This window comes from Lepisosteus platostomus, chromosome 12 (assembly GCF_059453375.1).
Source record: "Lepisosteus platostomus isolate fLepPlt1 chromosome 12, fLepPlt1.hap1, whole genome shotgun sequence".
Classification (NCBI taxonomy): domain Eukaryota; kingdom Metazoa; phylum Chordata; class Actinopteri; order Semionotiformes; family Lepisosteidae; genus Lepisosteus; species Lepisosteus platostomus.
The window spans coordinates 43,979,271-43,999,949 of record NC_142622.1 but is presented as its reverse complement, the minus strand read 5'-3'; the positions used below and the strand labels follow the sequence as shown (position 1 = coordinate 43,999,949).

The 20,679-nt window shown below is 44.4% G+C and overlaps 3 protein-coding genes across 15 annotated transcripts in view; 1 reads left to right on the top strand and 2 right to left on the bottom strand.

The window, feature by feature from the left end:
• nek11 (NIMA-related kinase 11) overlaps window positions 1-4,615 on the bottom strand; it is an 88,529-nt gene extending 83,914 nt beyond the window's left edge. For 5 of the 9 annotated variants that reach the window (XM_088602163.1, XM_088602164.1, XM_088602167.1 and 2 more), the window contains exons 1-3: window positions 4,434-4,548; window positions 3,910-4,109; window positions 2,776-2,995 (exon numbers count right to left, since the gene is read on the bottom strand). In XM_088602163.1, coding sequence (XP_088458289.1) covers window positions 2,776-2,948 — 173 coding nt within the window. In that variant the 5' untranslated portion in view covers window positions 2,949-2,995; window positions 3,910-4,109; window positions 4,434-4,548. The other 4 variants (XM_088602169.1, XM_088602172.1, XM_088602170.1 and 1 more) reach the window with 4 other exon arrangements.
• An 80-nt stretch (window positions 4,616-4,695) lies between these two features.
• On the top strand, window positions 4,696-11,030 carry LOC148651612 (single-strand DNA endonuclease ASTE1-like). Of its 2 annotated transcripts, none has more exons than XM_088602162.1 (5): window positions 4,696-4,889; window positions 5,934-7,280; window positions 7,769-7,967; window positions 8,876-9,068; window positions 9,837-11,030. In XM_088602162.1, exons 2-5 carry the CDS (start codon window positions 5,952-5,954, stop codon window positions 10,141-10,143), a joined length of 2,028 nt encoding a protein of 675 aa, XP_088458288.1. In that variant the 5' UTR covers window positions 4,696-4,889; window positions 5,934-5,951; the 3' UTR covers window positions 10,144-11,030. The 2 variants fall into 2 exon arrangements, with proteins under 2 accessions (XP_088458288.1, XP_088458287.1); XM_088602161.1 differs by having other exon boundaries at window positions 4,696-5,092.
• Window positions 11,031-11,153: 123 nt separating this feature from the next.
• Window positions 11,154-20,679, bottom strand: part of atp2c1 (ATPase secretory pathway Ca2+ transporting 1) — a 33,656-nt gene continuing 24,130 nt past the window's right edge. For all 4 annotated transcript variants that reach the window (XM_088602157.1, XM_088602158.1, XM_088602159.1 and 1 more), the window contains 12 exons: window positions 18,789-18,893; window positions 18,268-18,424; window positions 16,896-17,066; window positions 16,523-16,620; window positions 16,184-16,234; window positions 15,821-15,987; window positions 15,077-15,145; window positions 14,764-14,880; window positions 14,282-14,429; window positions 13,755-13,850; window positions 12,899-13,040; window positions 11,154-12,595 (listed from right to left, as the gene is read on the bottom strand). In XM_088602157.1, coding sequence (XP_088458283.1) covers window positions 12,477-12,595; window positions 12,899-13,040; window positions 13,755-13,850; window positions 14,282-14,429; window positions 14,764-14,880; window positions 15,077-15,145; window positions 15,821-15,987; window positions 16,184-16,234; window positions 16,523-16,620; window positions 16,896-17,066; window positions 18,268-18,424; window positions 18,789-18,893 — 1,440 coding nt within the window. In that variant the 3' untranslated portion in view covers window positions 11,154-12,476. The remainder of the gene's footprint in view (window positions 12,596-12,898; window positions 13,041-13,754; window positions 13,851-14,281; window positions 14,430-14,763; window positions 14,881-15,076; window positions 15,146-15,820; window positions 15,988-16,183; window positions 16,235-16,522; window positions 16,621-16,895; window positions 17,067-18,267; window positions 18,425-18,788; window positions 18,894-20,679) is intronic.

Sequence of the window (20,679 nt, the reverse complement as noted above, 5' to 3'; positions counted from 1 at the left end):
CTAAAACAAATTCTCTATGTATTAAACACGGTAAAATGGAGTGAAATGGAACATCGCTACCATCTGGTGGTAAGATACCGAACTACAAGTGAAACGAATATTTTTATTACCCTGAAACAGCCGCCATAATCAAACTTATTTTTCAAGGAGACGTTTAATATCCAATACAACAGTACAAAACGAGACATTTAATGTCGTCTTGTAGTTATTTAAGAATACACAGGTAGCAAAAATACTTACAACATTAACCTGTAAAGAGTGGAGTGTCAGAAAAGCGCTATACTGTATAAGTGTAAGGAATTATTATTATTATTATCAGTGACTCCAGAAAAGGTCACTGAATTGTGTTCACGTAAGTGACCAGGATTAGTCGAAAATGCAGTACTTCTGTTGAGATTCTCACTTTCAGCAGTCACCTCCCAAGAAAATAACCTTTCTATAACACTTTTAAAACCGACTTTACCAGGACAACACCACGTAACAGCTGAGATTCATTGGACGCTACACTTCAAATGAATCATATTTTCAATAAGCCAGTTTACCAGCTATCATGCTTTAATATTTTAAACGTACCTCCATATGCACAGCTTGGTAGCCTGATTTATGAAGCTTTTGAAAAAATAAGAAACTGAGCTTTACTGTCAGGAGGACTGGGATTCAGTCAGAAAACAAAGAGGTTGTTTATCAAAGACAAACTCATTCTCTACCCTCCTGCACATGTCATGGATTGTAATCAATGTATGAAAAGGGAAAAATATGATCCAATTCTATCCCATGCATGACCATTTAAATCGTTAGTTTATTATTGAGGCTGAAGACTGAACAAGTCAGATAAGTGTAGAGAAAGAAGTCAGGCTTAGCAGAATTATAATGTACTTTCAGAGTCAACATTAATACAGTGTAAATCAGAGCAGTCTGGAGATTAGCTTATCTCTCTCACCGAAATGACCTCCAGTCTATAATACAGCTGGAACTGTGATACATACAGTACAGCAGAAATGCTTCTTATTTCTAAATCCCAGTTTAAGTTGAATTAGTTGAACTGCATTTTTCAAAATGTAATTAAGAACGATTAAGGATAAAAGTCTCCCGTACAGTAAAAGAAAAAAGTAAAAAACTACAATTACACTGCAAAGAACTTTGTGTTTTGTCTCACTTTTTATTAAATAGAAGCTGTTTTAGATGTTATGGATGCATTTGTATGTACAGTAGATACCCTGGAGTGTTTTATGATTTGTCTCATAAAGAGGATTTAAAATGGTGGTTTGTACCTTTAGAAATACCTGCCTATATTACTGTATCATCACACGTTACTTATCTGCACACAGCTGAAGGTGCTGCACAGTCACAGGAGGAGGACACAATACCAGGGAACGAGGCCTGGACAGCCCAGAGACGGGGCCTTGTTGAGACACGGTTGTGGGAAGGTGATTTTGTGTGGTTTTCTGTGTGCACCCTCAAATAATCTCTTCTGACACCCACTGCTCGACCACTTTATGGGGGACTATCTGCCCCAAAAGCCTAAAGCAGAGAAAGTGGGGTCGCTCATGCGATGTTAGGCGGCTCCGCCTGGGAGAGAAAGCTGAGGAGGCGCGACACCATGTGCGTCCCGGACATCGATTTCCCAAACCGCACCAAACAAACAGAAACTCGTGAAGAGCGTTTCAGCTGTGGCAAAACAAAAGAGGATCGGCTGCCAAGTGACAGGGCTGTCACCACAGGCGCGCAGCTCCAGACGGGGGGTAACGTTTCGAGAGGCCTGTCACAAGCAGGCCACTGTCTCAGGCAGCCAGAGCCCTTTAATACACAAAGCCTTCAGCACTTTCCCCCAGGGTTCCTGGCCCGGCATCTTTATACAGATTCCAGTCATGAAAAGAGCTGGTGGTAGTTAAATTAGAGACATTGAAAGAATTGCCCTGGAATATCTTGCAGACCTGAAGGAAAAAGAGAAAAGGCTAATCCACTCAAGTAGCTTGTCAAATTGTGACACATACTCAGCTAGGCCATACACGCACAATAGTTTCGACTAGACGGCTATTTCAGATGTCAGTAGCAGTCTTCAATGTAGACGCCATTTTCAAAAGACGTCTACGAGCTGTGTCAGAGTGCCGCTGTGATTCGTCCTCTCGCGTATGTCCCAGGGAAAACCACTCACTGTCTCAGCTTCCTGGGCAACGAGTTAAAACTAACATGTCAACGTTAGCCACGTAACTGCAACCGATTGGTGCCTCGTCAAGTGACGAAGGAATTGTGGCTTGCTAGAGAGAAAACAAATCTCAGACTGTTTTTCAAATGTTTTAAATTCAAGGCTTAATGCTTAGCCAGATGAAAATTGCACTGAAGTGAATTTCCTCGCCCAGGACGGCTCCCGGTACTGTTGGTGTATCGGACAGAACAGATAGCATATTGTTAAACTGACGTTTTTCTAACCGCTTTATCGATCTCAGCGGGCAACGAGAACGAGAGCAAGGTGGAGTACAGCCTGGACACAGGGCAGAGACACGCACCAGCACAGACGCACTCGCAGGAGGACCAGTTCTCCCAGAAGACAACGAACCGACCGGCATGGCCTCGGACTGTGGGAGGAAACCACGCACACTCCACACGGACAGCACCCCGGCTCCGGCGCTGACCCCCGCACCATCGTGCCAGTGTGCCCCTGTGCCCACGTGAAGCAGCATCCCGTTCCAGCGCCACTAACGACAGCGGCCAGCCACGCTGCACTGCAGAGACCTGACCAGGATCCCGCTGGGGTGCTACAACAGGCATACTCACAGCTTTTCACCTTCTCTTGCTTTTGTGTCCAGAACAAGGTAGACCGTGCCGAAACTGCCCCTGCCCAGTTTCTCTTGTACGCTGTATCGCTTTGCTATCAGACTGCTTGACCCAGCACCCATTGAGGCAGAAATGAAGGCAGTCTTTGCAGCCATCTCCTGGAACTTGGGCATCCCTTCTTGCACCAGGAAATGAGGCGAGGTTCTTTAGGCACTGTTGCCTGTCAACATAAAAACAGGAGAAATAGCCCCCTTTTTAAGGTTGATGTCTAGATCGCAGTTAAAGTACGTTGGAATTGTGTATGAGCAAAAAGGAAAGTACTGTAGCATCTAGCAAACACCATCAAATACAACATGTTGGAGAAATAGGTGACTCAAAATAAGTTTGATTTTGTTCTGTGCTTGGAACGACCAATTTAAAAACCCCTTTAATAAGTAGTGTACTTGAATAAACAGTGTGCTATTTAAGTAACAGTGTGATAGTTGTTTTTATACAAGATAAAGGCATGAATTTCAATGTTAGGAAAAGAGGGGGAATTATAATTGATCAAAGTTCTTGTATGGCAAAATAAATCTTATAAAAACATATTTTACTCAGCTTACTAAAGAGAAGACATCTAAGCTTTAAATCACATATTTCTCTATGCCTAAAGATGTCTCAGGGAATATAATGGCTATTTTTAATAAATTATACCATATGTGCAATGCTTGCTTTTTTTGTTGACACATGAAAATTTTACTCTGCATTTAAAATGATGTACTATGTCATCTAAAGCAAATAGATCTGTTTTATTAGAAGCGTTTCCTAATATTTTAACTGGATTTTTGAATGAATGTGACTATTTCACTTTGTAGGACACAAAGACACAGATTTTAGAACATGTTTTTTGGGGCACAAACAGTTGTAGTGTTTCTAACTGTCATCCGAAAGAGGACGCCTTTTTTTACAGTATAGTGTCCCCGTCACTATACTGGGGCATTAGGACCCACACAGATTGCAGGGTGAGCGCCCCCTGCTGGCCCCACTCACACCTCTTCCAGCAGGCGATGTCTTTGTGTTGTTCAGCTGTCAGGGGACCAGTTAACGCTCCATCCACGGAAATACCAATGACCCACAGCAAGCAGGTGTACTCACCAGCAGAGTGCACAGGGATTTCCAATCCGCAGCTGTCAGAGGGCTGAACAGGAAACAGGTTATTGTTCGGCCAGTGTTGCCGTGACTTCGGAAAGAATGTCAATCCTACTCATCCAGTTATTCAGCCTAGACTGGCTTCAGTGCTGGAGAGCCCCACGCAGTGATATCTGCAGGGTTTATCATCCACAATGAGCGCAGACCTTGAAACAGTGGTAACAGAAAGCCGGTTTGTGAACATGCCCAAGAGACCTTATGCTGTATGCAATGAAGAAAAGAGCTTACGTTTCGCAGACGTTTGAAGCACTCACACTTTTCTCACATGTGACAGAATGTGTAGAAGACTGAACTTACATAAAGTAACACAACACTTAAAACATCCATAGGGAGCAATACAGAGAATCTCAACAGTAACACCACTCCTGTCTCTTCCAGCATCAAATCGCCAAACAGCGAATTATTTAACTGTCTTCACTACAGCTGCCACATGACTGTGTGCGGCATTAAATAAGCCATGTATTGTTTACCTTGTCTTTCAGAAGAAGCATACAAGCAGCCCTGACATGACTGTAGCCCTACTTACAGCCCACCGACACGAATCACAGCGCCGTGTTCACCACAAGGTGTTTACTCTTGTTTCTATGGAGACGGACGGGAAGTTCTGGGACCGCCTTGTCGGCGCTCCCGTTGTGACGTCACAGTCCCCTCCGCTCTCTCACAGCTGTCGGTTTTGATCTGACTGAAAACGATTGGGCGTTTTTTTTTTTAACAAACTGCATCAATCCATATCGTATGCCGAGTCTGTGCTTCTGCAAATGATCTTTCACGGGACGTTTGTACTTGACCCCGGAAGCAAAATGATCAGCTTCATTGGGGGGGGGGGTCTTTCTGTTGTTCTTCCTGAAGTTAGTTCGGAGTTTATTTTTATTTTTTAGGAAGCCGAGCAGGGCTGAGCGTGCAGATTGTGGCGTGTGCCGGCGACAGTGAGTGTCGGGCTTCTCGACATGACATTGTTTCTGTTTTTTTTCTGTGACGGCGGTGCTTCAGTGAGCGGCTTGTGCTTGTGCATCCCGAGTTAAAACGCGCTGTGTCGCGTCTTGCCGTTCAGACCCGGAGGCATCGGCTCTCCCCGGTATTAAAGAGACTTGCGAGGCAGTTCCCCAGTTGGACATCCGAGCCCACATCTGTAAGCGAGATATAATAAAGCTAACAACTTCTAACCCTATTAAATTAGACGGTGTTGCTGTTTTGTTCTCGGGAGGGGGGAGGCATGCACGGGACATTTCCTTTCCAGCACATGTTTCCCTCCTCCCGCACGAAAGGGATCGCAAAGGTTTCCCAGTGCCCAGCGCCGGGCGCCAGGGAGCACAGCATTCATCTTCAGCGACGCCTCCGTGTACAGGCGTAGGCCACGGGTTTATACAGACGTGCGGGAGTATCCCCGCGTCCTGATGCACATTGCACATTGCCCGTTGTTGTTTTTTGCACACTGCCTGTTGTCTCTGTCCTTCTTTCGCTACACAATTGTATTGTTGTTGTTGTTGTTTTTTTCTCTTTGTACTACTTATGTCCGAGAGCTAGCTAAATAGCATTTCGTTCTACCATATACCATGTATATGAGTGTAATGACAATAAACTTGAAGCTTGAAACTTGAAACTTGAACTTGATGTCCAGCTCGGCTCCCCCTGGCAGCGTGGGTGCGGCGAGCCTCGATTCCACCTGCCCCTCCCACCCCCTGGGGCTGTGGCTCCGCCCCGCCGACCAACTGCCCCGGCCTCGCCGCTTCTCGTCCCATGAGTCGGGCGCAGAGCGGGGATCCGGGACAAGTGAAGACGAGTTGAACAGAGGCGCTGGGAGAGTTCTGATGCCAGACGCGCCTGTCGGCCCTGTTGATAGAAGCCCCGTGGGCAGGGGGCAGGGTTCTGTGCCCTTGTGCGGCGAGGAGACGGACTGGTTGAGCTTGTCGTCCGTGTTCCCCTCGGCTCTGCTCTCCTAACGATTGTCGTCCTGCTGCTCTCTCTTGCAGGAGTCCGGGGCTGTCACCATGGGAGTCCAAGGGCTTACAAGTTACATCGAGGGCAAGAGGGAGTTCTTCACGGACTTGAAGCTAAGAAACACGAGAATTGTTATCGACGGGAACGGCTTGTACTTCCGGCTTTATTTTACTTCGGGTCTGGACAAGCAGCGCGGCGGAGACTACGACAGCTTTGCAGAGCTCGCCCGGCGCTTTTTCGAAGCCCTGTCAGCCTGCAGTATAAGGCCCTTTGTCGTGCTTGACGGTGGCATTGACTACACGGACAAGAAGTTCGGGACCTTAAAGCAGCGCGCCCAGAGCCGAATCAGGGAGTCCCATGCCCTGTCCCGGGGGTTGCACGGCTCCGTGCTGCCGCTTCTGACCAAGGAGGTGTTCAAGCAGGTGCTCTCCAGACTGCAGGTGCCGTATGTCCAGTGTGTGGCAGAGGCAGACTGGGAGATAGCTTGCTTGGCCAACCAGTGGAGCTGCTCGGTATTGGCCAGCGACAGTGACTTCTGCATCTTCGACTTGAAGGACGGCTACTGTCCCTTCGCTGACTTCCAGTGGAATAACGTAAGGGTGTGCTCCGACACGGCGGAAAAATACATCCCTGCCCTGTGCTTCTCCGTGGACAAATTCTGCTCGCACTTTGGTCACATGAACAAGCAGCTCCTTCCCCTGCTTGCGGTCATCATGGGCAACGACTATGTCCACCTGCAAGATATGGAGGTGTTCTTCAGCCAGGCGAAGCTCCCCGTGGGGACCCTGCCCGGATCTGGGAAGACCCAGGCCCGAATTGACGGCCTCCTCCGCTGGCTCTCCAAGTTCGACGGCCCAGAAGAAGCCGTTGAAAAGGTGGTTGAGTACCTTGGCCACAAAGGCCACAGAGGCTCCTTCCGGGAGCTCGTGTCCTCTTCCATGAAGGAATACGAGCTGTCCACGAGCAACCTTGCGAAGTTCTTCACGGACGGCGTGCCGGTGTCCAACGTGCCGGAAGTAATAGCCTGCCTGCCGGACTGGATCCTGATGGCCTTGGGGAGAGGGAAGCTCTCCTCGCTGATCATCGACGTGCTGGTCCTGGAGAGGGTGCTGCTGCACGTCCAGGTGGAGAACTGCGCGCTGCCCAGCAGCAACCTGTGCTCCCTGCCCATCCGCCAGGTGCTGTATGGGCTGCTGCTCAACTGGAAAAGACACCTCTCGGGGGAGAGCGCCCGCGGCTGGAACAAGGTGTGCAAAGACAAGAGCAGCACGTTGTCTGTGGAGGAGTTCGACCGGCAAGATTTAAACCTGAGAAGCACTTCAGTTCAAGCTGTTCTACCGAGATCCCCCGAGCAACTTCTGCTGCACAAGCTGGCGGAGGTAATCCCAACCTGCGGGGACAGGCCAGTGGGGAATGGCACATGGAAAACATGTTAGAAAATGTGACAATTAAACACATGCCTTATAGATTTGTCAAAGCAAAGCTTTATTAGTAACGCTGGGCTTTTGTATGCATTTCAAGGATTGTTCCTCTCTTGTTTGTGGTCTTTATCACCCTCACCTGCTTGTGAGGCTGACAGGGGCAGCATGTGGCTTTTCTGCGCTGTAGCTTCATTTCTGTATGTGTCTTACTGCCTAGAATGGGTGATTGTTTTTGTTTGGAAGCAGCAGCAAATTTCTGTTCTGTCTTTGGGAAGGGAATGTGAAGTTTATCTGGCACAAATCCTCATTCTGGAGTGAGCAGGTGCAGCTCAGAGCTAAGCGGGATGTAAAAATCAAGCAGATATTTGGTTTGCGTTGCGAAAGCATCAGTATATAGCTCAGGTCAAGGATATTTTAGGATATTTTAGTATCTCTTTGTTTTGCAGGTGCCCCTAGCAGTTCGTCTTCAGACCCTGCTGGAGACGCTGGGAGTGAAACCCTCTGTTCTGCAGGCCGTCCCCCCCCACCTCAGCCTGCCTGTGTCTGTCACCTGCTATTGGCTGACTCACTCAAAGCCCCGACCTGAGCAGCAGCACCTGCAGGCCCTGCTGCTGGGCCTGGTCTATGGAGAACTCTGCAGGTTAGGTAGGCCTGTTTCCTGAAAATGAAGTCCTGCCTGCTACACAGCAGGGGTTGTTGGTGGGGCTGGAGAATGATTGGGGGTACCTGAAGGATAGCAAGCCAGCTGTTATCACAGGCATTGTAGTGAACAGTTCTGGGACAGTCTTTCTAAAAGTGTTATTATATATAATAGTTTAATAAGCCAGATACAGCAGTACCATTGGTTTGGGTATTCTTGGTGTATATACACCCTTTAGAAGAGCCAGCGTAGAGCAAGAATGGCAGTGTACTTACATAGCAGAGATTAAAAAGTCAGAAATGAGATATTACTACCGTATTAATGAAGGTACCAGCTTAGCTCTGTTAACTAAACAATGATGAATCACATTGTTTAAAGGAGTGAAGGTTTTTTTTACCTGTTTTTAACTTACCTTATTTTCTAAGTTGTCTGTTTTTGACATCTTAACATCTAGCAGCAACAGACCAAAACAATACCAGAAACATACCAAATACCACCAACAGCCTGTATTCTTGGCTTAACCTGTACTAATCATGGAATCTGTAAACACTTCAAAGTGACATCTTAGTTGTTATGAAGAGCATCAGAATGTTCAAAATAAAGTCGTGAAACCAGTCCTATTCCCTGGTTCAGACGTGTGCGATGACTAGCTGGTATTATTTTGGTATTGCCCTAGAGACGACTAGCAGGAAGTTGTATGGATTGTGTGTGTAAGAAAACTAACAGGAACCCTGCTGAATCTAGAACAGCATCCCTGTTGCGCCTGGAGTTACATCCGTGCTCCTCTGACCTTTATCCTAGCGTGGCTGGAGTCGGTGCTGGGACTGTAGGTTGTATCCGCCCTGGCTCTGTTGGACTGCCGGCTGTTCCCTGTGTAGAGAACGGGAAACGATCTCTCTTTCCGCCCCCCCAGGCAGCGCCGCTTCCTGCCCAGGCGTCCGGGCGCTGCGTGAGAAGCTGCGCAGGCTGAGGGTGTGGAGGGGGGACAGGCAGGGCATGGACATGGACGCGGCGCATGTGTTCAGCCAGTGGCAGGCGGCCCTGCTGACCAGCCACTACCTGAACCAGCTGCTCTGCTGCCCCGTCCCGGAGCCAGACTGCTCAGGGTACGGTGTCGGGCCGCTGTAGCTAAAGAACAATATCAAAAACTCATCTTCACTTCTCTCCTTCACCGCAGTCATGACCGTGAACGGTGACATGTCTTCTAGCTTGCAGGAAGTATTCGGATTAGCTCGCAGGCACGTTTCCGTTCAGGCCTAGCCTTGTGTACGAGCGCGTCTGGCGTTAATCTTGAAACTGGGGATTTACATCAAGTCGTGTCTTGTTAAGTACCACTGTTTTTAAAAATGCCAGCATCTCCTTTTGACGAAAAAGGGGAGTGTTCTTTGAAAGTCATTAGTTAAGCAAACATTGTTTGAATTCAGATTAATGGCTTTAACTGGAAATTTGTGTTTTCAGAGAGTAGATATGTTTGTAGTAGTAAAGGAAGGTAAATACGCAGTACAATTTCATTAGAATAAACAGCACTAATTAAAACGGACAGTGTAAAGCATAAAGGACCAAGAAGTGGCTATTTGACACGATCCCTTCATTGGTAGAAGGCTTTGGTCCTGTTGGGTCGCTTGCTTTCGAGGAAGAAAAAGATTACGTCTGCTTACCTTCTTTCCCCATTTTATGTAGCTCCCTACAGAGGAGAGGCTGTTGCTGGTTTTAGCTGAAGCCCTTTGTTGTAGCAGAAATCCAAAATGAAAATCACATGTCAATACGGAGGATATATCTTTCACATGCATTCATCTAAAAAAATTGTTAACGAAGCATTTCTTAAATTAGTCGAGAGATTTTTTTCTAAGGGGCCAAGTGCTGTTGTCTCGCAGGGTTTACAGCGGGACGCTTGTGCACCGGGTGGTCAGGGAGCTGAGGGGCGGGCAGGCTCCGGAGCGGCTGCTGGCGGGGTCCGCCCTGGCCCTGACGACCTTCAGGACCCTGCTGGGGGCCGTGCTGGCCAGCGTGCCCCCAGACTTCTTCTTCAGGAAGAGCAAGAGAAGAGCCAAGAGGCCCCCCCGGCCGCCGGCGGCGCAGACGAAGGGCGAGGCGGGCAGGGGGGGGCCCCCCGCCGCCCGCGACGCAGCCAACAGGTTCTCACTCCTGACGGTCGAGGACGACGAGGACGACGAGGACTGAGCTGCGTTTTTACCCCGTTTTGTACTGTACCACACAAGGAAACAGTTTCTTAATACTACCTTTCTCTGGAGTCACGCTGAAACAGTTATATTTTTTATAAAAATCTTTTGGTAGAATGCTTTTGGTGCAAATTTTATACATGTATGTTTTTAGTTTTCTAAGGTGCCATTTTATCAGCTAACTTGCTTTCAGTCAAAGCAGAGGTGAATGCCCAAGAACCTCAACACGAGTCTTCAGTTGCTACTGTATACTGTTCTCGTGACCTACTGCTCATCCACCTGCAAGTTGTGCAGACAGATTTTCGAACTGAAGCTGGTAAGTCCTTTAACGGGAAACACAGGTCTTTGTAATTGAATTCTTTTGATAGCAAAACAAAGATAACTGGTATGATGCAATTAACTGCTCGTCTTTCAGAAGCATAAATCGAATCCAACATCTCTTCTTACTGCCTAACAAGTGAGATGTTGCAAAGCCGTAGAAAATAAGTGTAATTAAGTGCAATTGTTCTAAAAATTAATATCAATAAAAAAGCCCAGCACAGGAAGAAAACTGGCATATACTGCTACCATTGTGAAAAATGATGCCAAGCGAAAACGTTTCCCAGGTTGTGCAATATTTAAATTACTTGTCAATGTATAAAGGTAATAAGGTGCAAATACTTTTTGATGATTAGACAGTTTATTCAGACCTAAAGATGAAACAAATTTATTTGTTAAGGTCCTGTTTACAGAAATGAGAGCCTAATCCTGCAGAGTTGTGGCCAAGAAAGCTCATTTTGTGCAGTATAGTTTGGGAAAATTTAAATAATCTACCACACTGTGTACATCTACCAATGCCTATTTTATATTGTATTTTAATAATGTATTAAAATATAAAGTAATAAAAAATCATTATTGTCTTCACTGAAATGTAATTATATGAATAACACATTTGAATTAAATACCGATACATCTTTCTGTAAATCATAATTTATTCAGTCTTTTCAGCCCCCCAACAAACAAGAGCCTTGATGAAAAGGTTTATAAAAATTTTAATATACAGGATTAATTTCATACATTGTCAACAGAATGAGGTGTCAGCTGTACACACATTAAACAAAGCACACTCAAGTCACTGCTTTTATCCGTTTAAAGAGCAGAGCAGCACAAGTGAGACCAGTGAATTAATCTGACCAGGGAAAAGCCTGAGCTGCAAATCAAAGATCTATGTGAAAAGGGAAGTAAAAAATGCTTTACTACAGTGAGTCCATAAGGCTTGGTGCTCATTTCCAGGAAAACACTTCATGGGCCCAGTTGTCCAAGATGAATATACGCCCTATGTACGTCTGAAGCCCATTATGTATGTGTGAAACACGTAACATGAGAAGGTTCAACAAAATTTTAAAAGCAATTTTTATATCCAGTCTTTCTCAAACACGAGACACTACAAATCAAGCAAATGGACATAGATCCCATAGATATAAAAGTTATTAATGGTGCTGTAGTATAAAACATTTATAAATTCAAATACCATCCATTGTTGTACCTTCTGTAACAGTTACTGTTTTGTTCAGTGTAGTGCGATTTTAAAAAAATTAAGTGCCCTATATGCTCACTTATAATGAAAATTTCATTATCCAGAAAGGGTATAAATTTAAAGAGAAATCATTCAAACAGATAACATCTGAGAACTGAACACAAGAGTAATTACTTTGTTCCCGATTCTTACCCAAAACAAATACTTTAATAGATCCAGGTATACATACAAATCCAGCACTTGGCCATGCTATCACACGTACTCAATATAAAGACAAACAGAAAATGTTTGTGTTTTATAAAAAGGTTCTTTGTTCACAAAATACATGGTTTAATAGTGGTCACCTCCTCCAAAGTTTGCATACAAGATGAAAGCACAAAGTATTTCCACAATACTTATTCTTATTGTGAGTTCAATAATGTAGCAAAAAAGACCTTGAGCTGCAACGAGATCAGCTGGAATGCCTGAATGTAACATCTTTGCCGTTTCACAAAACAAAATCCATCTGGTTTTCTGAAAGAATAAAACACCTTTAAAATAAAACTGACACCCAAACAGTAATTATATAAATAAGGGCTTTCAGATACTCTGAAAGGTTGTACAGTCTTGAAGCAGCACACCAAATCTTAAAGGGAAATATGTCGCCACTACAGTTCCTGTAGTTTAGCTAGTGCCTTCCCTGCAGATTTATTATTGGAAAAAACAAAAAACAAAATTAAATAAAAACCCTTAATGGCAATAGAACCTGCTGCAAGTCATTTCCAGTCCGTATCTGTCTGTAGACATTGCCTGTTCCTTTATCAAAGACACAATATGCATCATACTTCATGGAAGAAGGCTTCAGGCTTCTGGTTTCGTTCTCTGCCTCTCTCGATCTTCTTTATGGCCTCAGACACGATGCACACAGAGGACGTTAGTCCGAGTAAGAAAATTAAGTCTGGAAGATAACAGAATTGGTTACTACAGTTGTCAGAATCTCGAGCGCCGCACAGCAATTATTTTCAAACCTAATTACGAATAGGCACACCAATAAAAAAATGAATACCACAAGGGAGCATACAGGACAAGCGGTAATAATTCTGTTTTAATCATTCGTGAACACTGCTCTGCAGCAGGCCAGACTCATCTACAACGGAGGACATACAGGAAATGTGCATAATGTCAAGCCTTTGTAGATGCGTTCTGGTAAACGGTAAATGAGTTCAAAGGCGTGGTAGATGACTCCAAAGGTAGATCTTACCAAATATGCTGAGGCTCTCTGTCTGGAAAACCTTCTGCAGGGGTGGGAAGTAAATGACGAGCAGCTGTCCCATTATGGATCCCAGGACCGCGTAACAGAACATCCTGTTGCTGCACAAGCCGATCTCATAGACGAACTTCGTCTGCCAAGTTCGCAAAATCAACAAGGGACAATCGATTCCGACTTGCACGCTTGACATAACGCTCGGTTTGTCTCTAAGCGTTTTAAATCACGATAAAATAAAACAGCCCATGAAACTAATTAGATGTATAAGCAAAGCATTTAAAACATTATGTTCACTATTGTTTCTGTTAAAAGTGACTGCATATAAGCCTTAAAGAGTTGGAAGCTGCAATTATACCAATGCAGACGTGTTCATTAAATACACTGTACCGAGGAAAAAGCACAAATCACCATTTTCTATTCGTCCGACTCAATTAACACCATCGTGTCATCCATTATTAAAGATTGCATTCCCCGTAAGGCTGTGGCTATCCAGAGGCTATTCCAAAAGCACAGGGCACAAGCTAGGACTATGCCCTGGATGATGCCCGTGTCTTACAGTACACACAAGGTACAATCGAGAGAGGACAGCTCACTGAGCAAAGAGTCTGAGGTGGGAGGGAACTGGAGGACCTGGTCGAAGGCTATTGCAGACTCGGGGATCAAATAAAAACTCCTAACAGAAGGAGCTCAAGACACTCAAGCATCCAACAGCTGGAATCAGCAGCATTAACAACATACCACTGTACCACACTACAGTCTTTTCATTGGAATTAAACAGAGCTGGACAGAACTCATTGTTGGGCCACCATGAACGGCGCACAGAGGTTTTAAAAAAATGTAACTACATCACCTGTGACCTTGAGCTCAGCGCATTGAACATGTCAAAGAACACGAAGCACGTGAAGGTCATTGTCGTGTCTCTGGGAGTGATCACATTATCACGCAGCTGTGGGAGAGATCGATACACTTTGATTAAAATATTGGATTACAGCTACTGTACTGCGAGCACAAGGCTTCATTTTCAACATTAAGGAAACCAATGCATTTGCTGCATCGAAAAAGGAGTGCAATATGCTACTGCTGGCAAAAACCAAACGAATCCAATGACGCATCATATTTTGAATACGCAGCATTTTTGTATTACAGTGTCGATTCTCAAGTAAGTCTACAAAATGCAATGAATTCCGCAAATTTAAAGTAATATTGCCCACACTGAGCTTTATAATAGGGACTGTTTTATTAGTTCAACAGATGATGTTATAATTGCCAATGATACATTCATCTCTCCTTTAAAACAACAATTTCCCATATTCTTGTTGAAAAGGTGTACTCCTATTTTTCTAATCCCAAATGCTCACAAAAGGAAACAAACGATACCTCTCTCCAGAACACAAAGAGAGTCCCGCACACGATGATCAGCGAGGACACCAGGATTTTCACCAGCAGGTTCTTGGTGATAATGCTGTCTTTCACATTTCTAGGAGGCTTTCGGATAACATCCTTATCTACAGGTTCTACTCCCAAGCTAGAGGACCATAAAGAAAGAAACCAATATAGACAAATTCCTCAGAAGAGCATTTCAAACTGAGAACGAGAGGCAGTTCTTTAGGCAAAGGGTTATGCGAGTCTAGAACACGTCACCCAGCCATGTTGTTAAATACACTCTAGTTTTTAAACAGGTGGATGAGATCTTTGGATACATTAGCTACAAACAACCAAATAAATAAGACGGGTCAAATGGTAAAACTCATTTGGAAACTCAATCAAATCAATAAACTATATGTTAATTATCAATGATCCATCAACTACAGCAATAACCTTAGTTATTATTCCTGAACTGAGTGCATAATGTTTGTTACCTTTGTGCTGGAGGTCCATCCATTATGATATTAATCCACAAAATCTGCATTGCATTTAAAGGATTAGGGAAATTCATTAATGTGGCCAAAGAAATTAAAGTCAGTGCTGCTATACTCCTGAAAAATAAAAAATACAAAAAAATAATTAATATATTTCTAAAAGAACTGTTGTCAGTACCTGGTATTTGAAAACATGACCCAACAGTCTAAGGATATACCGTCTTAACATACAGTCTTAACATACTTGTACAAGTTTTGTGCGGGAGGTGAACAAAAGTAAATTCTCAGAGTGGAAATTAAAACAAAAACTCACGTGCTCAATTGAAATCGGACAAAGTTTTTGATGTTATTGTAAATTCCTTTTCCTTCTTCAATGGCAGACCTGAAACATTTAAATCATTTTTAGAAGTCATACATTCATGAATACGGTGGAAAAACAAATACTTGGGAGAAAACTGGTTGAAATTGAAATGCTAAAATCTGAAATCTGAAACCTCTTACATCTTTAGCAAATGTATTACAAAAGAATTGTTAACTTCCCATTAAAAGTGAAGCTTGTAAAGATCAGGATGGAGATACAAGTTGTTTCACCGATGGCTTGGTCGTGGTCAGGGATGTAATTATGTCACCATAATGGAGAAATTATTGAAAAAACAAGGGTCCTGGCGGTTGACTCGGAGCTTGAGATGCAGGAATTGACAGAAATGCTTGATATTTGACTGAAAGGTGAATTTAGGGCCTCTGACTGGAGCACTTCCTAGGGAAAGTGCTGTGGCTCTGCTGCTGCTCTGCTCTGTTACCTAGGGAGGTAACTGGTTATTGTCTTCTCAGTAGAGGTCTTCTTTGGCTGCCCTGCCCTGCCCAGGCTGTGAAATATAGGCTGGGACAGCGATATGCCCTGATGACACTCTATCCCTACTCCGGTCTGCTGCCCTCTGGGTTTGTCAGCAGGCACACAGCTAAGGGGGTCACATGAAGACTTGCCAACGACGGGCGACGACGCTCTGATTAAATGCGCAGTGGTCTTTTAATCGCCGGGACATAAAGCACGGCTTACATAATTGTCTGGAAGTCGTCATCCACGAGGATCATGTCGGCCGCCTCTTTGCAGACATCCGTGCCCGTCTGTCCCATGGCTACGCCTATATCGGCCGCCTTGAGCGCCACGGCGTCGTTGACTCCGTCTCCGGTCATGGCCACCACAGCTCCAATGTTCTGCAAAGACTACACAGACAGAGGTCGCCTAGATGACACAGATCGATTACAGCCAGCGTTACTTTCGGCGTTCTGATAAAGAGAGACGGGAGGTAATTCCTAAGGCAAACTGCAAGTGCAGAGCGAAAGCAGACCCATCTGCATAAATGAAAAACCAATGCATTTCAGAAACTGTCTCCACGCCCAGCGGTGGCACATACTCTACCTTCACAATCTTCAGCTTGTGTCTGGGGCTGGCTCGATAGAACACTGCCACCTGTGGACACAAACACGAATCCCCGTTATCTCCCCCTCCTGCGTTCAACAGCATCTTCTCCACAGGCAGACAGAAAATTCAACGGGACAATGGGAAGAAAACCCTCCTAAAGAAACGAACCTCCATCTGATAGGTCAAAAAGACTCAACTACAGTTCTAATTGTCATAACGCCCATAATAATTAAAACAAAGACAAGTTACATAAGCCTAAAGCTACATTTCGCATTGCTGGGTCTTTAAAAAAATAATTTTTCAACATAGCTAGAATGCTTAGTGTTGCTCACTTACCCTTGGAGAGATCTGAGACAGCTGCTGGATGTCCATATGGTCAACCTCTTCCCCAGAGAGAGACTGAGATCCTTTCGAGTACAGTCCCAGTCGGCTGGCTGTAGTAAAGGAAAGTGACCACAGTTTCTAAACCTGAAAAACTGGACTGAATAAAGAATCAGATCAGCTTCTCAAGTACGGTGTGCCCATTTTAATTGACCACTAATCTGAAGGTTTCCAAACAAGCATTTTGCACTCAATATCACTACAATTTTGAAGTGGGGGTTTAGTTGATAAATCACAGCAGCAACGCCAGTGCTGTCAACACCTCCCGTTCCAAGATCAAGGACGGCATATTAACCCAGCAGGCGCACAGAACGGACAAGCCACATACCGATGGACACCGCGGTCTCCTGGGAGTCTCCGGTGATCATTTTGATGGCCACTCCCGAGCTGATGAGTGTGCCCACAGCCTCCCTCACCCCCGTCCTCGGGGGGTCGATCATGCCCACCAGCCCCAGGAACGTCAGCTGTCCGAGCTCAGCGCCAGAGGCGAACGCCAGCACTGCCCACCGCAAGACAAGAAGCCAAGACGACCGTCAGCCAGATCCTTCACGTTCAGAGATGAAGGGACCTGTGCCTGTTAGGAGTTAACGGTTAACCTCGAGAACTGTCCCGCCGTTTCGTGCACTCCCACCTGGCCAGGTGTCTTCAAGGTCTCTTGAGCGGAGGTGTAACTCATGTATCCTACTGTACATGTGATTAGCGACATGGAAGCCATAGGGTCTTAGTTGATTAGGGTCTTGGTTAATTGCGCAAGGGTGACCTACCTGCCTAACTTTCTGACTTTGTTTACACCTGATATGGTAAGAAACCGCTACTGACCAATCATAAAAGTATGTTTTTGTATGAAAAAGTCTGCTCATCTTCAAGAATAAAAGCCCGTCGCTGTCCTTAGGAAAGTGAGTGCGAGACGAGGTCAACCTCTGAACTTTGTCTGTCCTCCTGTCTTTCTTGCAATAAAGAAATCCCCAGCTTGGTTTACCAGTCATGTGGTTAACTGAGAAAAGGGCCTAACAGAAAGATACTGTATTAGATATCATGTGCTCATCCATTCCTCTCACAATGGGTTGCACCCATGACCACTTGTGTATCTTGGTTCTGACCCAACCCATTCATTACTTTCTCTTTCTTAAAGCTGTTCTGAGTGTACAGGAGTCCATGCTTCCTTGTGTTTTGTGGAGATATTTCAATCACTTTCATTCACATTTAAATGGATTTAATCATCCTGTTTATATATAATTCAACTGTTCAAAAGAAGCACCAGTCAAAAGCTAGACTATAATCAAAATCAAACTTTATTCTCATTTTACCACAACTGGAGTGTATGAGAGTCTACAAAAGTCACAAACAAGAACGAATTCTATAGTTTTAATAATGCCGATGTCAAGAAAAGATTGAGTGATAATTTCAGAAGAGCCAGTAATGTCATGGGATAAAAAATAACAGTACTGATACCTAAATCAATTAATTTTTTATCATCTTTACCGAAGAAGCTGCTCAGGGTTATTGCAAATGAAATGCACTACAACCTTTGAAGCAGAAAAGCACAAATTAATCATGCTTTTCCTCAAGAGCCTCTGAAGATAAACCTCAAAACTGCTCAGATTACAGCCACAAAGCACATACAGCTGAACCAGTCTGGTTCTCTAAGTCACTGCTGAGAGCCGTGCCTTCGCTCTGGAGACCCGTCTCTGGTGTCCTACCTCTCAGCCCCGCTGTGCCCATGTAGGTTTTCTGCTGTTGGAAGAGCTCCCTCTGCGGCTGGGTAAGTGGCAGTACCAGTCCTTTGCTGTTGTAAGAAGTGCAGTACCGTATGACTTGTTCATAGGCCCCTTTCAAGAAATAAACCCCAGGTTTGTCCTAGAAGAGAAAAAGTACAAGAATACGCAAAGCCGTTTTTTTTTTAAACCTATACACAAACTGTTTCAATGTATGACCTACTTCTCTCTTTCATCTATTCGTAATTTAAAAAAAAGATGATATTTATGCACAGCCGTCTTATTCTTAACACCAACAAATGGTTTTAGAGCTTTTCTGTGGCATAAGCTTCCTTGGCATTTAAAGGATAAGGCTTTTGAGACACCTGGCAGTTTCTTATGTTGAGTGCTTCATGCCAAATAAAGGAAAGTTCATTTTCGTTATGTAGCTACAGTACAACACTCAGATAAAATTCCCGTCTGTTCTCAGAAGGTGGTTTCCAAGCTGGAAGGATCACGGATCCCACCTGCTGTGTCCGATGCACACATTTGACAGCCATCCATTTCTGCTCCGAGGTAAAAGGGTGCTCTTCTTGTCTGAGATACTCCTGTCGCACACCTTCAAGGCCCATCTACACATGAAAGAAAAACCAGTTTCACCTTCTGAACACCTCCGGGTAAAGAATAAAAAGAAAACAAATGTATAAAATAGCCTACTAGCATCATCTCTCCTATGAGCCACTGGCTTTGGGTACCTGAACAGATCTGATAGTGTCCTCTATCATTCTCTGACACTTTTCACTGTAACCATGTCATTCTAGTCAAGTTTTCATTGCAAACCCGAGTCTTACACTTTTCTGAACTAATAATTCCTTGCATGTGCTTTACACACAGGGGGTGACCCACTCCATCCAACCCATCTACCACTGAAGATCAGCTCCTAAATTTAAGCACGAGACCTGGATTAACACTGCTGCTCTTACTGACAGCACGGGACCTTGCAACTACCAAGTGGTCAAGACACTGGTTTAACGCCTCATCTGAGTGACTCTTCTACAGCAGTGTTCCCATCAAAATACTGGGACACTGGTTTGGAAAGTCTCATCTAGAGGGAAGGGTATCGCGAACATCATTTACAGCAGCTACATGTGTTTTTCACATCTCCTATCCCAGGACTCACCATTCCTAGATAGGCCAGGCTACACGATTAACACCTGTCACCATGCATTAAAAGATACAGAAGCTGTCCAATAATAAATTGTGCTGTCCAATAATAAATTGCAGGTTTTGCAATATAAGTTACACCTCTCGGTTCTGCAGCATACCAAACCGATGTTCTTGCATTCGTTCCTTCAACAGAATGGCTTTTTGATGCCGATATTTCATTCTGGCACTTTTCTTTAACTGCCCAGATTCATTGATTTGCACGGATAAAATGAACATTCGTTTCTTATTGCTTAGTTAATCACAGTTCCTATAATGATTAGGCAATGACTGCTAAGATTACAGTGCTTTCAGGGCTAATCAGAGGATAATTTTACTACAGGTTACAGAACCGAAAGGTTACACGGTCAAGAAAAACTCCACCCTACTTACGGGCCATCTACTGTAAGTTTCTATGGGTTAACATAGCAGGGACTGGCACTCAGATATTATTAGCACGTAATAATCAGATATTAGTTTAGAACTTGCACATGGTGATTTCAAGTAATTCCTCTTATTGTTCCAGGGAAATTGGAAAGCTTTATACTCTAGGGTACAATAGCCTACTTAATATAATAAGGCTTCTATCAAGAAGCTTATGCAATAGACAGGGTTAGTTTCTCACCTCCAGTCTACAGACTGAAGAGATTTAAGAGAAGAAAAATGTGCATACATTTTTGGAAGCACTGATTGACTTGCATTAATTATATTTTATTAGTTGGCAGTTCCCTCAAGATTACTTCCAGCACAGTGCTCCCAGGAGGCTCTGAAGCCTTCCACAGTACAGGATGAGTCAGACAGCCTGATCTCGGTGATCTCAGGTGCAGACGGAAGCTGTGTCGATTGCCAGCTGCAGCAAAGATGCATAGTCCAGTTGTTCGGTCAGGCAGCTCTGTAGGACACAGCTGTCCAAAGGAACCTTGATCTGCAATGTATTGCAATCTGCCTTCTTAATTCTGCACGTGTAGATCTAGGTGGTGTTTCTGTGTGCAGTCCTGCAGTTGACAGCTAAGACCTTGATTTATGTTTAGGAATCACAGAGCAAAAAGAAGCAACTGGCTCAGTTTTCTCAGAGAACAATGGTCATTTACATTTAGGGCAGCACAGGGTGGGTATCGTTGAATAACAGCTGAAAATGTTAAAGAAGAGTATTGAAATGAAAAATAATTGCAATGCAATTTCTTAAACCCCTAAAACATTGTGAACCTTTCTCCT